The sequence below is a fragment of the Zophobas morio genome, unplaced genomic scaffold (assembly GCF_036711695.1).
Source record: "Zophobas morio isolate AGI-343-1 ecotype UQ-CSIRO unplaced genomic scaffold, CSIRO_AGI_Zmor_V1 ptg000011l, whole genome shotgun sequence".
NCBI lineage: Eukaryota > Metazoa > Arthropoda > Insecta > Coleoptera > Tenebrionidae > Zophobas > Zophobas morio.
The window spans coordinates 7,903,565-7,921,533 of record NW_026972116.1 but is presented as its reverse complement, the minus strand read 5'-3'; the positions used below and the strand labels follow the sequence as shown (position 1 = coordinate 7,921,533).

Genomic DNA, 17,969 nt, shown 5'->3' with positions numbered 1-17,969 from the left:
TAAGACGAAAGCTTATCAATGTGTCTCCTATCCTTCAAAGGTTTTCAATATTTAACTTAGAATGGTATGAAATATCAAAGATGGTCTTGAAATTGTATTTCTGGTTGCGTTTTGATTTTTTTAGGCGCACAGCTTCTTGTGAATAACCCTATATATTAGTTCTTTTTATACGTCCTTTATAATCAGCTCTAAAATAAAAAACTGAGACTCAAACAATACCGCCTCTCGGTGTGTACTTTTTGAGTACAGAAATCTTTTACATTTTTACTTCCCGAGTGTAAGCAAAGGAAGTATTGTAATCGAGTTCGTCGGCCGACTCTCTACTTTTATGTTTTCTCGACTGGTCATGGCCCCTTGGGTACGAAGAGATAGGTCTCCCGTTTCCGTCCGTCTGTCTGTCTGTCTGTCTGTTTGTCCGTCTGTCCGTCTGTCTGCCGTTCCGTATTTTTTCTATATCGCGTCATTAGCTTACTAGAGGGAACTAATGTCAACAGTCCTATAATTTCTAAATCAATGTTAATGTCTTTTATCCTGGCACGGGAGTATATAATACTGCACATTAGAGTAACACTTAGTTAACAATAGTTGAGTTGAAATATCATCTTATATGAACTGCACAACATAATTTATAAAGTTAGATATTATTAGTTGAAATTCAATGTAAATGTATGTATGTAAATGTATATTCAATACTTCTCTGAGATTAATGCGGTTAGGAAAATAATACACTTTTAAAACTTTTATTACGCAATTAATTTTAATCGTGTTATAATATTATTAATCAATTGTGTAAAATGCAAAGTAACTAAGGATGAATTTCTGATTGAAGTCAACCTCAACTTCAACCTAATACGGAGGTAATAAATACTCCCCTAACATTATTTTTATTGTGTACTAACAACTTAATAAAAGGAAAAGCACATGTGAAGAATAACAACCTTATTCTATTTTACATATTGTATGTACGTTACATACCGACAAAAGTGTTCCTTGCAATTTATAAATTTATCGTATCTTCATTATTGCAGATTTATTCTTCCTGTTTTTGCCATTACGGCCCTGTGGTGATGTCACATGTCATTTCCGTGTCCACTGAGGACAAAGTGCATCATTCAGTCCTGTTTCTTGTTAGCAATAGCTCTTCCGGTTAGAATACGTTACACGAATTGTGCAGAGATTTTTTTAACAACTGATAAATAATAACAGGTTCCAACGAAAGAGTAGGAAAACGACGATACTAAATTTAAAATCATTTTGAATTTCGCGCCGCGTCAATAAGTGGGTAGGAAGGAGCAATGACGATAAAAAAACAAATGATTAATCAGGAAATATGGCGCTTGCCAAGATAAAAATGTAGAAATTTTAAAGTAACCATTGTCCATTTGTCATAATTTGAAGTGTTAAAAGTGTTTAAATAACAAACTTGGCTAATTCCGTGATCCGGCTCCAATAAAATTAATCGCCAACATGAGTGTCGACGCATACGGCCCTAGTTCGCAAACTCTCACGTTTTTAGAAACCGAAGAAAACGATTTAATCGGGGCTGACACCCAGGGCTCCGAATGTGAATTCACGGATTTCACGATACCCTCACAAACACAGGCTTCTCAACACGACCACGCGGGCCCCAAGGTTTCTGGTGTACAGGTTAGTGTTAATAAGTGCAAGGTCGCCCCCATGCTAATGTCATTTCCAGCTCAACAACAATATCAGTAATAAAATCGCAAGCGCTACCACTACACTAGGAGAACTGCAGTTTGAAGAGGAGGATGAAGAGTATTTCAACAGCAAAGAGCTACCGAATTATGCCTGCAAGTATTGTGGCATCCATGAGCCGAACTGCGTTGTCATGTGCAACTGCTGCAAGAAATGGTTTTGCAACGGGCGAGGAAACACGTCAGGAAGTCACATCATCAACCACCTGGTAACATGTCATACCATAAAAAACATTTTGTACAATGTGAACTGTAGGTCAGGGCCAAACATAAGGAAGTCACTCTACACAAAGACGGCCCTCTCGGTGAAACCATCCTAGAATGCTACAGCTGCGGCGTTCGAAACGTGTTTGTTCTAGGCTTTATTCCAGCAAAAGCCGACTCCGTAGTAGTTCTATTATGTAGACAGCCTTGTGCAGCTCAAAATTCCCTCAAGGTACTGAATTTTGTTTAACTTATGAAATCTTAACATTTCACTTCGTAGGATATGAACTGGGACCAAGACCAATGGAAACCCCTCATCACTGATCGCTGCTTCCTCACCTGGCTTGTTAAGATCCCCTCTGAACAAGAACAATTGCGCGCTCGACAGATTTCAGCTCAGCAAATCAATAAACTCGAAGAATTGTGGAAGGATAACGTGGATGCCACTTTCCAAGATCTAGAAAGACCGGGAGTTGATGAGGAACCACAACAAGTAAGTTGTCAGTTGTGTCAAATTCCTAACCTAATTATTTTGTCATAGGTGCTGCTGAGATATGAGGATGGTTATCAGTATCAGAATATATTTGGACCTCTTGTGAAATTAGAAGCTGATTATGATAAGAGGTTGAAGGAGTCGCAAACCCAAGAAAATATTGAAGTTAGATGGGATGTGGGTTTGAATAAGAAAACTATTGCATATTTTACACTTGCGAAAACTGATGGAGACATGAAGTTGATGCATGGAGATGAATTGAGGCTGAGATATGTGGGAGAAATGCATAAGTCTTGGGCTGGGGTGGGACATGTTATCAAAGTTCCTGATAATTATGGAGAAGATATTGGGATTGAATTGAAGAATGGAAATGGAGCGCCAACTGATTGTAACAGCAACTTTGTGGTTGACTTCATCTGGAAAAGTACCAGTTTTGACAGGTAAAGTGTTTGTTTCTTTTTTAATGTGTAAGAGAGAAAGAGAAGTGTGATTAGGAAGTATTTGATATAGCAGATTTACTATATGCTTTATGGTACAAACGCTTCAAAGAATTAGTAAAATATGAATAAAAAAACCTGCATGATTACATTAACGGTGCATAATTGCGTTAATTGCATTCAAAATTGTTGTAAACAATGTAGTTGAATACTAGTGTGTATTTATGAAAGACTGCATTTATCCAATTGTATAATAGCAAACGTCATAACATAATGGGGACTGAAATAAACATAATCATTCAAGCCTGTAATTGTTATGTGACTTTATTTATATTCAACAATTGTATGTATGTATCACAAGAAGTATAACAACATTGAGTGGTTTTTTTTATCTATGCTACTGATTTTATTTTGTCTTTTATGATTTTTTTACACCACTATTATAAAGTTAAAACGTATTCAGTCAGTTTATTTCTAGCAAAACCGGTTGCAAACACTTTTAGTGTTTTTGTTTTAGTGAAGATAACTTACAATTAATGTTTCATATAATTTAGCTACTTTTCTTTTTTATGATTATTTTATAAAAATAGCTTCATTGCTTGTTTTTAAGTTTTACACTTTCTTCAGGCGTTTAGCCTACATTTCGTGTATTCTGTTTAAGTTCCAGTTGAGAAGAAAAAATGTTGAATTTGCAATATACAGTAGTAAATTCATATTACTTTAAAACCAAGTCAACTGCAACAAAACTTTGAAGCAATTGATTTCGTCACCAATTAATACATGACAATTTCATACAAACTTTAGTTGGAAATCTTTACAAAAGGATTTTTCTTCTTCCAAATAAAGTTAGATTTATTAGAGAAAATTCAATTAAACCATCAACTCCAAGTTTATTTAACTATTATGAAGTAAATTAGAATTTAAAATTGGAGAAAGAAAAAGTAGGAAACGTAATAGAATAATTTAGTAATGATTTTGTCAATAGTTTGTGATGAATATGGACATCAGTAGATCATACTGTAGTAGAGACAAATAAAGGGAACACTACCAAATCTTTGGTTCACAATTTAAATAATCGCCTACATTTTCTCCATAATATAACAAATGGCGCTGATGAAAGTATAGAAAGTGGTGAATTAATTTACATTTGATTCATTATGGATATTGACCACTTTTGTTTTTTTCCTAGGCTTTTAATTAATAAAGTCTACAGAAAGAGTTCTATATCGCTCATTTTTGATGTGTTCTTTTAAATGCTTTATTAGTTGTGCTTAGATCTGTACCATTTTTTTGAAACCCACATATTTCTTATTTTTTGTGCCACATGTCAATGCACGGACTTCGTCTTCGTGTAATTAATGTTGTCAACAAATAATGTTAAAAAAAGTTGAACGTACAATTATTTGCATTTGAAAACGTTGTTCTAGAAAATTCTATATTCAGATTCATTAATGAATAATTATTGTGGTGCAGACTCAACACAAGAATTGGAGGAAACACATCTCTTCATTTTCAATACTTTCCTCCACATATCTTCTGTAGCAGTACTTAACCGCCATCCACCACGTCTTTAGTTTTAAAACCGACCCTATGATTAGTATACAAAGTAGCGGATGTTCCTTTTAAACAGCATTCCATATAACTAGCAGCATCTGGTAACTTCATAGGCTCTACACTGCATATAAATAGCTTTCTATGGTTAACATTTTTGGAGCTCTGATTTAAATATTTGTGTAATCGAATTCCTTCAACAGGTAGACGCTTCTGGTGTAACGGTAAATACACACTTTATATTTATTTTAGTATCATTCATTGTAACGATCAAAATGAAATAGATCTGGCATCTTGTACACCGTCAAGGTATAAAATTCATCGTCTCTGCAAGCACCACTTAATTTTTTTAATTACTATACAATCTTTATTAATTAAAAGGAATCATTAGTTTGAAATTTCGTAATATTATCTATAATGTTTTCATCAAGTTGCAACATACATTTTTTTTATCATCTAGTAGTTTGCCCACAGTGTTGATGCTTATTTCTTGAATTAAAAAAAAAAAGTTATTCAAATTATGAACAACTTTTCTTAGTAATAAACCAACATCACTATTTCATTAGCCCTTTTTGTACTCTTATGTTTTTCCTCTATTCCAAATATCCATAACATTTTTCGATTTGAAGGAAAGTACATTTCAATATATTTTTAAGCTTCCTGAGATATTTATATTCAGATTTTCTTTAAAGTTCATTTTTGTAAGAAATTTCTATCTCATTTGTTTCCCAATTTAAAGCTAATTTTATCCAGTCGCTGTCAAAGCAATTGAACCCTAAGAACACTGTCGGTTTTGGAAGTTTTTTTACATATAAATTAATTTTTATTACATTTAATTAAAAAAATACACTGTCTCGAAATTTTATTGTTGAAGTTATGATTAGACGTTTTATTTTATTATATCATGTAATCAGAAATGACTTGAATCTGTTGGCAGTACTTTTTAAACAATAATGTGATTTTTTCTTGCGTTTATGTTGGCATAAACAGATACGTCAATCGTGACATGCGACAAATTTAGGTTATATTTTGGATACATTTTGCCAGTGTGCATTTTGCAAAGTAAAAATGTCAACAAACTATTAATCTTGACAGTTGACAACCGGAAGTTTTTGAAAACATCATGATACCAATTTCAACTAAAAATCCAGAATTGCCAACAGACGCAGTCATTTCTGAGCACGCGGTATATGCGTTTATTTCGTTAGAGATATTTTGGATAAGCGCTACTAATACTCATTCTTTTGCATTCTGCTTATAACTACAGGGTCATCAAAATTGATTGAGAGAGTTGGTACCCCCTGTTTTTGTCGTGAAGTTTGTCAACCTTATGACAGATTTGTTTAAGGTTATATGGCAATGCATTCAGTGGCGTGACAAAAATTCGAAACTTCAAATCTGACAAATAACACTATGCAACAAATTAAAAAAAAATAAAATTCACAGAATGCACAGTATGTAGTTAAAATTTCTTACCTCAAACTCAATTGAGGATCATGCTTGAAAGAATCGTATCACATCAGGTTTCAAAGTGAAAAGTGTTTATTGAATTTTTTGAAATCATACAAAATTAATAAAACAAAACTTCATTTTTCATTGAAAAAGGTCTTTTTTTTCGAACGATTGGCATTCTTATTGCAGCCAGATCTCGCAGTATCCCTCTGAAGACACCAACAGAAGTATGCAAGCATGGGTGGATACATAAAAGCGATATTTTTACGATTAAATGCAATCAAGTGTCCCAAAAAGTAAGAAAAACAAAACACCCGCTAGCTATGTTTTGTGATGTGATATGAGTATAAAACATTTTTTTCTTTAGTATATGGAGTATAGGTACCCAACATATCACATCAGGTATCACAATGAAAAATGTTTATTGAATTTTTTGAAATCATACAAAATTAATAAAACAATACTTCATTTTTCATTGAAAAAGGTCTTTTTTTTTCGAACGATTGGCATTCCTATTATAGCCAGATCTCGCAGTATCCCTCTGAAGACACCAACAGAAGTCTACAAGCATGGGTGGATACATAAAAGCGATATTTTTACGATTAAATGCAATCAAGTGTCTCAAAAAGTAAGAAAAACAAAACACCCGTTATCTATGTTTTGTGATGTGATATGAGTATAAAACATTTTTTTCTTTAGTATATGGAGTATACCCAACCTCAAACACTATCTGAACTGTCTGTGAATTTTTTAGTGTTGCATATTATAATATTTTTACCAAAAAAAAAATCGAAAAAAGACGCCACTGAGTTTTGAAATTTGAAACTTGAAACTTCAAATCTGACAGCTAATATTTTTATACAACTTAATAAACCAAATTATTCAAGTTCAGGTTTACCAACTCTCTCAATCAATTTTGATGACTCTGTAGATTCTTAGTAAATTATATGGTGATAGCATAAATCTCAGTTTATTTGATTAGCTGCATGAGTTAGCTGCACTTACCACTGTTTTAGATCGTCGACGATCGTTTCAATTATTTCTTTTAAAGAAAAAAGTAAGTACCCAATTGTACAGTGTATCTTTTTTACTTCCCGAGCGTAAGCGACCGTTTTCTCGACCTTTCACGACTCCTAGAGTACGAAGAAATACGTCTCCCGTTTCCGTCTGTCTGTACGCCGTTCCGGATTTTTATTAAATAGATCATTTCCGAAAATACTGGACTGATTATTGTCAAATTTTGTATTTATATTAGGAATCGCATGTATATGGTAACACGCTAACCAAAATTTGTCTAATCATCTCCACGAATAATGTGATAACGTCACTTCAAAATTGCACATAGTAAATGGGTTTTAAATTGTATGAAATAACATAGTCCTACACACGTAGTTTATGACGCCGTGTTGAGTTTTTACCCGAAACGTCCAGATTTTTGGAAAAAAAAGTAAACAGTATAAAACATTTTGCAATTTAATTTTGAATCTGCAAACCCGAGTGCTTTGAAATTTTACAAATGTTTTAAAATTATGTTAAGCATGTAATCAAAATATATTTACTTATCCCCTCCAAAAAATTGATGACAGCTCAAAATTTTGCCGTATAAGTCCTATCTAAATTGTACAAAATATGATCAGTCTGTACTCGTAATTTATCATTCCATTCATATTTTTCGGATTTGCATATTCAGAATCACCCAAAAAATTAATGAATGGGTGAATTAATTTTATTGATTTAATCAGGAACTACAAAACCGAATGCTTTGTTTTAAAGTTATCATAAGCATGGTAAATTTTTGATCAAATTGTTTTTGCTCATCCCCCCCTAAAAAATTGATGACGTCACCTGAAAATTTTGCTGAAAATGTGCAAAGTATGATGAGTCAATACTTGTGATTTATCACTGCATTAATATTTTTTTTATTTACTTATACGGGGTGCCTCAAAAAAATTAATGACTGAGTCAATTTATTTTATTAATGAAATCAAGAATTTCAAAACTGAATACTTTTAAATCTTGTAGACGTTTTGAAGTTATTACAGTATAATCTCACTAATCCGGCAGTTCGATAGATCGGCACGTCCAATAATCCGTCACCCTCCGCCCACGCCTCCTTCGCCCCTCTACACCTCCTTTAATACATTACATACATTTATTCCCTCTATGAAATGCTTTATTTTATTCATTACTTTTTCACTATAATCCAATAATCCGAACATTCCAATAATCCGGCACCCTCCGGTTATAATAGTGCCGGATTAGTGAGATTATACTGTATAAGCATGGTAATGTTTAATCAAAATGTATCCGTTTATCAACTCCAAAAAATTGGTGACGTCATCTCAAAATTTTACCGAATAAATCGTATCTAAAATTGCAAAATATGATCAGTCCATACTTGTAATTTATCATTGCATTCATATTTTTTAGATTTGCTTATACAGGATGACTCAGAAAAATTAATGAATCAGTCAACTTATTTTATTGAATAAAGCAATACTTTGAAATCTTGCAATACAGCAATTTTTCAAATTGTGATTCTTAAAGTAAACCTTTCAACAAAAACAAGAAATTTATTAAAACTGAAATTTTGAAAAATTGTAAGTCGTAAAATATGTATAAAAATTAAAAAGCGAGAAACTGAAAAGTCGAATAATTAAGAATTCCAAAAAGTACAAAATTGTAAAATTAAAGAATCGCGAAGATCAAGAAATTGATAAATGCAAAATTTAAAAAAAAGTCACTCAAAAATCGAATTTTCAATTTTTGATTTATCAGTTTTCCGATTTTTCAAAATTTTAGTTTGAATAAATTTGTGTTTTTTTTTTTGCTGAGAAACTGACAAATTAAAAAGCATGCGTGTTAAAGTTATTGTAAGCCTGCAAATTGTTAATCAAAACATATCTGTTTATTCCCCCCAAAAAATTGATAACGTCATCTCAAAATTTTGTGCAAAATATGATGAGTTTTTACTTGTGATTTATTATTTATTTTATTGATTAAATCAGGAACGACTCACTCCATTTTCTCAGAAAATTTTGGAAATATTGTTATTCTTAGTATTACACTGCACCAATCCAAGTTGATATACGTGTCCTTGTTTTTTCTTGGACTGGTAATACTACTTTTCTTTTGTGCTGTGACTAGTATTATTCATGTTGATGACGTCAAAAAATATTTATTTGTCAAATTAAGAACGAGTCACCCCATTTTCTCGAAAAGGTGAAGAATACTCACGTCTTTATATAATAATGATAAAGTAAGAATTATAATATCAGAACATTTTGTTCGATTGTGGTTTAATTAATAATTTTAGTCCTGTGTTTTGAGAAGACAAACTCATTCAAATCAAACTATTTTCTACGTGACATTCTTTCGATGTATGAACATAAATAAACACTTGAGCGTCAGATTGCTATTACCTAGCGTAGAAAGAGGGGTTGTTGGAGATGGGTTATTTTAAGTTCAACATGGTGAGTCATCAGAATCTGACAACGGACAGTCAGTAGCGTAACATGCACACTTCGGGAGGGGGTGGTTTTTAAATTTATTTTTTTAAATCGCAAACAATAACACGCGGAAACATAAACTTAAGTGAAGTGGTTAACACGCTAGCACGAATACGGATGAATCTAAACTGGTCCAGGTACCCACCGCAGGTAGAAAAGTTCACTATGACAGAGAAACAATGACAGACGCCTCTGAGAGTGCGTGCGCCCATTTAAAAATGCTGGATATGTTTCATTGTATGTACTTCAGGAGCGAGGGAAGTTCTGTCCAAACAACTTTCGACCAATTTTTAAAAATGTAAAATTTTATACCCCATGGTAACTTATGTTTAAATAAAAATTCACGAGTTGAAATTTGTACTGGATGTAATTTGGGTCGTCTTTTGTCGACTTTCTTAACGGTTATCCTTTAAATGAAAGCATATCTCTTAAAAATATATTTGCGTATTTTTGTCGGTAATATTGTAAAACGGACAACTACCTGACATTTCCAAAATTTGATTGTTGTTTATGTATTCGATTACTGGTCAACAGAAAAACTGGAACTGGTCGCTGCATATCTGCCTATAGGCATATTGACAAGAAAAATTGCATACAATTTTGCTACATCGTCCCATATCCAGCAAGGCCACAAGAAGGGCGACACTTAGAAAATCTTCGACGTGAGTTTTACGAACGTTTGGGATATTGCTCAACGGCTTTCGGACTGCATTTCGAACACAAATTACAGTTTAGCTACTTTCCATTAAATTATTTTCTTTTAGTTTGAATTCCATCATTCTGTTAATGATTAATGAAAATTATGCTGTCAAAAATGATAAGTGTATGATGTACCTAAAGTACATAACGGAGCTTCATAACCAAAATAATTTTTACTTTTTAAACCACAAATTAACAATTTACTGCGAAAAGTGGTAGTTGAAATCAAAATAGAACCCTAAGGCTATTTTCACTGCAAAAATGGTCACCGGGTTTCCACCCTAACAGAAATTAACATGGGGTATAAAATTTAACACGAAAATTCTTATAGCCACTTTCAAAAAAGATGCACTGTATAGTTTAGAATGTATCGAAGTAGATACATGTAGACGCATAGCGTGTTACACATTTTAAATAAGATTTACTTAGCAAACTTATGACATCATCGAAATTTTGGTGCGATGGATACACAAATTTTGGTTAGCGAGAACTCTCGGGCTAATGATAACTGGAAAGTATGTGCTAAATTTCAGAGTAATTGAATTAGTGGCGTCTAAGATACATTGTAAAGTTTTGTTATACAAGTTTGATTTTTTCGTAACATACATATATTTGAAAGTTCTTCATTCTACTACACCTCAAGATTTTGTTATACATTAAGCCGACTCGAAATATTTTTAAGCACACGTTTTTGTAAAGTATGTTTGCAGTAATTAACATATCTCGTCTATTTTGTTTTCTGGCGATGACCAAGTCACGACGAGTTTTGTTTTACCATGAAATAAATAGACTTCAAGTTAGTATTATTTTTTAAAACAACGATTCAATAAATAGTATTCAATTCAAAATTGTCCTCATAAAAATTTTCAATTTCAGAATGCAACTTGCTCTCCGAAAATTCGCCGTCGACGACACGTCCGTCTCGGCTTACATCTATCACCGTCTCCTTGGCCACGAAGTCGAAGAAGTTTTATTTAGGTGCCACCTCCCGAAGCACTTCTCGGCACCGAACCTTCCCGATTTGAACCGTTCTCAAGTATACGCAGTAAAGCACGCCCTTCAAAGACCCCTTTCGCTCATCCAGGGCCCTCCCGGTACCGGCAAAACCGTAACATCAGCCACCATTGTTTACCAACTAGTCAAACAAAACGGTGGCCCCGTTCTCGTCTGCGCTCCTAGCAACACGGCAGTCGACCAGCTCACCGAAAAAATCCACAAAACAAACCTAAAGGTGGTCCGACTATGCGCGAAATCCCGTGAAGCTATCGACTCCCCGGTCAGCTTCCTAGCCCTGCATAACCAGATTCGCAAAATGGAAGCCAACACCGAGCTTCAGAAGCTGCAGCAACTGAAAGACGAAACGGGCGAACTGAGCAGCGTTGACGAAAAGAGATACAGGATGTTGAAGAAGTTGGCTGAAAAAGAGCTGTTGGAAGCGGCGGACGTCATCTGTTGCACTTGCGTGGGTGCTGGCGATCCACGATTGGTCCGTTTGAAGTTCCACTCGATCTTGATCGATGAGAGTATGCAAGCGACTGAGCCGGAGTGTATGGTGCCGGTTGTTCTGGGTGTGAAGCAGCTGATCTTGGTCGGTGATCATTGTCAGTTGGGGCCTGTGGTCATGTGCAAGAAGGCGGCGAGAGCTGGTTTGTCGCAGAGTTTGTTCGAAAGGTTGGTGGTGCTGGGAATTCGACCTTTCCGTTTGGAGGTTCAGTACAGGATGCATCCGGAGCTGTCGAGGTTTCCGTCGAATTTCTTTTATGAGGGGAGCTTGCAAAATGGAGTGTGTGCTGACGAGAGGAAGTTGAATAAGATTGATTTTCCGTGGCCGATTTCCGACAGACCGATGTTTTTTCATGTCACGCAAGGGCAGGAGGAAATTGCCGGTTCTGGTACCAGCTATTTGAACAGGACAGAGGCTGCTAATGTAGAGAAGATCGCAACCAGGTAAGAAATAATCATTTGTTTTTATTTTAGTTGATCATATATGTGGTCAAAGGGGGCGACAAATTGTGTGTTATACTATGTCTACCGAAATGAAGGTTATTTTAGGATGACTTTCTTAAACATGGGATTTCGATTTAAACGATTAAGTAAATGCACAAAACGTGTTCACATGTAAATTTTTACTCTGCAACACGTGTGAATCTGGTATTTATTAATACAGTTTAAAGTATTGGATTTCTTAAAGCCGTTTAACACTATAACAAATTATATAGAACACGTTCTAAAAATTGAATAAATTTGTACGAAAAGTGCGCAAGCCAGTTCTGCGCAACCCTTATCATCCAAACATCCACTACAAAAATAAACATGCCAGAAGAAGTGAATTAGAGAACATCTTTACCAATGTGTCTGCAACAAAGTCCTCAGTCACAATAATGAAAATTAAAACAAAATTTACAGACAAAATTACATTAAAATGTGACGAGCATGAGACTAAATGTCATTAGTCATACCGTGCTTTAGAGACAAATTCTCCTAAAAACAGCAACACAGCATGCACCGCTACAAAATTCTTATGAAAATTTTGTGTAGTGGCATACAGAACTTTCACACTCTATAAAAATGTTATAATAAATGTGGTTTCATACAAAGTTTTATACAAAATTAAAAAAAAAAAACACTGTTAAACGGCTTTTACATTCAATCTAAAAGAGTTATCTTAATAGAAATAGAGGAATTTTAAAGTACAAAATAAAACATTTTTTATGGCCATATCGTCTAATGACAGGTTGATGCGTCTTTGTCATTGTTGCAATTCTTAGAAACCTTTAAAAAATGTTAATTAGTTTTAGAAGTGACACTCGTACCGGGTGTAGAACATAAGGATTTTATATATAAAAATAGAAATTTGGAAATATTGCCGCCCTAATTATTTTAGAGCAAAATATTAAGTTTTAGAAATTTTTACTTCCCGAGCGTAAGCAAGGGAAATATTGTAATCGACTCTCGACCTTTCATGACCCCTACAGTACGAAGAAATGGGTCTCCCGTTTCCGTCTGCCGTCTCGGATTTTTATTATAGACAGATAATCCCTGAAAGTACTGGGCCGATTGTTGTCAAATTTTGTATTTATATTAAGAATATAATGTAGATGGTAAAACGCTAATCAAAATTTGCCTAATCATCCCCACCAATAATGTGATGACGTCACTTCAAAATTGTACACAGTAAATGGGTTTCAAATTGTATAAAATAACATAGTGCTGCACATGTAGTTTATGATTCCGTATAGTTTTTACCCGAAACGTTCAAATTTTTGGAAAAAGAATCAAAACCATAAAACAACATTTTGTGATTTCATTGTGAATCTGCTAAACCGAATGCGTTGAAATCTTGCAGATGTTTTAAGGTTATAAAGAACAAAATAAATTTTTAGTCAAAATATATTTGCTTATCCCCTCCAAAAAATTGATGACGTCAGCTCAAAAGTCTACCGACTAAATCCTATCTAAAATGTACAAAAAATGATGAGTCTGTACTTGCGATTTATCATTCCATTAATATTTTTTGGATTTGCGTATACAGGGTGACTCAAAAAAAATTATCATTGTATTTCAGGAGCGAGGGAAGTTCTGTCGAAACAACTTTCGACCAATTTTTTTTAGTTATATTTTCACTTAGATACCATATTTTGAGAGACGTTAGTCGTGCTCTCACAGTGCGTTTTCAATAAACGTTTTTTTTTTTAAACCAATAAGTCACAATTAAAATAACATTGAAGTGTGTTAGAGCATATTTACCAAACAGTTTATTGGAATCAAATTTAGTAAGGATAAATACAGTAACTTTGAAGTGTACAATACTATTCATGGTGTCATAATTTTAAAGACATTAATTAAATCATGATGGAAAGTGAATAATAAAACATGGCATGTTGCATTTTTCAATATAATAACGTTGTCAAATGGCGTCATAAATTTTTTAGGACGTGCAGTCTGTGAAGTAATTTACCTACAATAGTGAAGTTTTAAAACAAATTGACATCAGCACGCTCTGGTGGTTGTAAGAAAGAATTCCCAAAGAAAACGGTATTTCAATTGACCGGTAATAAATATCTAAAAATTCATTTATTCGACAAGAGCCAGAATTATCTGTTATCATACTAATTTTATTCAAATTTGTCAAATCAATCAAGCTTATTTCCAAAAGTTTCAGATGTCATAGAAAATTACAGAAATAGGAAAGTGCTAAATATAAAAAAAAAAAAATTACACATTATACTATTACGAAAGTGTGAAATTAGAATTTTTTTAAATGTTTTTGACACCTTTCTTAGTATGTTATTAACGAAAAACCCAGTATGACACGGTCGCTGGGATTAAGCTAAGAAGCAAAAAAAGGGAGGTTAGAACATTTTTGAGGAAATTTTATTAGTATAATTTCGCAACCAATTTTAAAAAGTAACAGGTTGTTAGATTGGACAAAAATTTTGTAATTATTTTCATTGCTCTTTACCGTATTTTACCAGATTTGCGTATTTGTTGTTCTTCAAACTTGTTTCTCTAGTACTACGTCATTTAACAATTATCGTTAGGTATTCCGTAATCATTAATTTTTTAGATTGTCTGAAGAAAGGTGTTTACTTATGCATCTGTGTAGTAATAGGTACTGTTTTCTCTTAATGCATAAATAATTGTAAATTGGAAAAGTACTATTTCATAATCAAAATCACCCAGGGGTAGAAAAAACACAGTATTATCTTGAACTTGTTTTTGTTTATTCTATGTGTATTTTAAACCACAGATGACCTAAGGCACTAATTATTATTCATCACATTTTTGAACACTGATAAGTGAGACTGCAGATATTTTCGAATGACTTTTGTGGTGACGTTCCAGTAGTCAATGCTGTTTAACACTATAAAATAATCGATTATTTTGTCTAATTCTTATATGCCGATCTCCATATAACAATGAGCTATATCTGTCACATACGGTTATTTTGACAACGAGTACTTACACTAGTTTAATAAATATTAGTCTCTTAAGATTAAATCATATTTATTGACTAGAACTTACTTACATACACTAAATTTATCAAACTATTTTCGATCAATTTTTTTATTATTATTACTCAAGTAATGAAAGTCACCAAGTTTGTTTTAATTATTTCACAACAGTGTTTTTAAATCAAAATTGTATAACATTTTACAACTTTACTTTCAAACTTGCGAGCTTTTTAAGATTATTGTAAGCATGATAAATCGTTAATAATTTTTTTTTCGTTTATGGCCTCCTAACAATGATGACGTCATTATTAGGAACAAATGTTCCTTAAATTTTATAGAATTACGTACTCCATGTATGTATAATTTAGAATCCATGTTGCGTTTTTCCCCTAGACATCGAAATTTTTGAAAAAAAAATCAAAATTGTATTTTACAATTTAACTTTAAAATGGCAAAAGTGAATGTGCTGAAATATTCCAAACGTTTTAAGGTTATAAGACAGGTGGTAAAACTTTAATCAAAATTTGTTCGATTAAGGTCTTCCCAAAAAATTATGACGTCATCTTGGAATTCTACCGAACAAATGTTTAAAGTAGCATAGTCCTCCATGTGTGATTTATGAATCCGTGTTGACCTTTTACCCCTCGCATTCAGGTTAAACGTTTTTTAAAACGGCTGTCTGTCTTTTTCTGATACCTGAAAATGCGTACAAATAATTTAAATTTTTTGTCGATTGTTGATTAATACAAAATAACGAATATTTTTCTTTATAACTTCAACCTGCATCGTTTTTTAAGGATTTCCATAATCACTTTAGTGTTGAATAGTATAAGGAGATATGTTTTCCATATTACATCAAATTATTTCTTGAAAAAAAAATTCTTTTGAGGCCAAAGTTGGTATCTTTTTACCCAATAACCAGTGTTACAACAATGTGTCTTCAGTGTAGCAAGTGGAATATGATCTATTACTGTCATTTAAATTTCGTACGGAATTCTTTTTAAATATAGTCGTTTAATGCGAATCAACCCCAACATGTAATATTGCTTTCAGATTTCTGCGATCCGGCGTAAAACCAGAACAAATAGGAGTAATCACCCCATACGAAGGTCAACGAGCTTATTTAGTCCAATACATGCAATACCAAGGATCTCTCCACAGCAAAAACTACCAAGAAATCGAAATCGCAAGCGTTGACGCTTTCCAAGGTCGCGAAAAAGACATCATCATAATGTCATGCGTCAGATCGAACGAACACCAAGGAATAGGTTTCCTTAATGATCCACGTCGTTTAAACGTCGCACTAACCCGAGCCAAATATGGCATTATAATCGTCGGCAATCCGAAAGTCCTTTCCAAACAACCACTATGGAATCACCTACTCTCATTCTACAAAGAACAGAAAGTGTTAGTTGAAGGACCACTAACCAACTTGAAGGAGTCTCTCATCCAATTCGCCAAACCGAAAAAGCTGACCAATTCTGACAATCCTGGCTCGCATTTTATGACCACATCTATGTTCGACGCTCGCGAGGCCATGGTACCCGGCTCTATATACGATCGCACCAATACGGCTATTAATGGTCAGTTTAGCTATCCCAGAGGAGCCGTACCCCTGGACATATTCAGCAGAACCCACGATCCGATCAGCTATATTTCCCAAGAGAGGGCCCAGGCTGGTATGAACCTGCCGGTTCCGGTGGGAGTGTTCATGAACATGGCGGATGTCCCACCGAGGTTTTACAACCAACATCAGCAAGCCATGCAAGCGCGCCAACAGCAAAATCCGCGCAACCGCAAACCGCCAGTGCGGCAAAAGGGCAAGACTTTGAGTCAAGAGCAAACGCAGCCCTTCAGCCAGAGCTTGCAACTGACGCAGGGCATGTCCCAGCCGGGATTGTCTCAGCCCGGATTCAGCCTGTCCCAACCTGGACTGAGCCAGCCGGAGCTCAGCCAGGACCCATACATGGCAGAGTACCAGTCGCAAATGGACGGGCTCTTGTCGCAAGACTCGACCTATCAGGGAGACAGATCGGCCTTCTACCAGCCAAATGCCCAGTTCTCCCAACCATATTGATCACGTTTACACGGAGATGTTTACAAGAATCGCGGGAGCGGTTTAATGAAAATTTGTAAGTGGTTGATCTGATTGTCGATTGTCAAATTATCAGTAACGCAGCACACACAGGTCCATGACGTCGAATACCGATTGAATAACAGAGAAAGTTCAATGTCATGCCGCACCTATGTGATGAGATCAGACGACTTCTACAATCGTGAGAGCGCGACATGCATCTCCAGGAAGCCTGTAGATGATTGTTTTCACACCTCTGCTGTGACAAACTTTCCATATTTATTTCAAACATTCATTTTTTAGTTATTCTTTTATTTTCTTATTGGTAATATTACGAACACTTTGTTTAAATATAAAGCTCTAACAGTACGAAGAGTATTTTTCTACTTGTCCCCTCACGTTCATTTTTAAACTTATGAAGTAATATTATCAATACAAAGTCCTAGTGTCTACTTTAATCCTTGTAAAATTATTGTTTTATCTAGTTATTAGTTACTTCATATTTTAATTTTTGGTATTAAGTGAAACACCTGGGTTATTTTTGGGGTATAGTATATTTTTGTCCATATAAAATTACTTTGCTTGTAAACACATTAAACGAAAATTTAGTGTCAGGTGTACTATTTTAAAAAATCCTTCCCTTCTAAATGCATCTTAATAAAGCCTTGACCAACCGACTATCTTCTTTATTTACACAACCTCAGCACTACAATACCAACAAAGTCAAAAAACTATTGCCTACATGTTACTTTCAATTTTTGTATCGTTTTTATTATGGTAATTTTTATAAATACTGTCGTTGGTGATCATTTATTGCGTTATTGATATATGTACTGTAGTTGTTACAATAAGACAAGAATTCACGTTTAAAACAATTACA

At 34.0% G+C, this 17,969-nt stretch overlaps 1 protein-coding gene across 2 annotated transcripts; it reads left to right on the top strand.

Annotated features, from left to right (window-relative positions):
* The first annotated feature begins 1,285 nt into the window (after positions 1 to 1,285).
* Positions 1,286 to 17,458, top strand: LOC135126819 (regulator of nonsense transcripts 1 homolog). Of its 2 annotated transcripts, XR_010280141.1 has the most exons (8): positions 1,286 to 1,647; positions 1,697 to 1,924; positions 1,972 to 2,151; positions 2,200 to 2,412; positions 2,461 to 2,852; positions 10,937 to 12,007; positions 16,069 to 17,147; positions 17,204 to 17,458. XR_010280141.1 is itself a non-coding variant. In XM_064052974.1 (7 exons), the coding sequence occupies exons 1-7, from the start codon at positions 1,468 to 1,470 to the stop codon at positions 17,090 to 17,092; spliced, it is 3,288 nt and encodes a 1,095-aa protein (XP_063909044.1). In that variant the 5' UTR covers positions 1,287 to 1,467; the 3' UTR covers positions 17,093 to 17,458. The 2 variants fall into 2 exon arrangements, 1 of the variants encoding a protein (XP_063909044.1); XM_064052974.1 differs by having other exon boundaries at positions 1,287 to 1,647; positions 16,069 to 17,458.
* The last annotated feature ends 511 nt before the right edge of the window (positions 17,459 to 17,969 follow it).

Excerpts from the sequence above, each read along its gene's own strand:
- LOC135126819 (XM_064052974.1), top strand. The coding sequence starts at position 1,468 with ATGAGTGTCGACGCATACGGCCCTAGTTCGCAAACTCTCACGTTTTTA. Across the intron at positions 2,413-2,460 it reads TTGATGAGGAACCACAACAA|GTGCTGCTGAGATATGAGGA; the intron begins GTAAGTTGTCAG and ends ATTTTGTCATAG. Across the intron at positions 2,853-10,936 it reads AAAAGTACCAGTTTTGACAG|AATGCAACTTGCTCTCCGAA; the intron begins GTAAAGTGTTTG and ends TTTCAATTTCAG.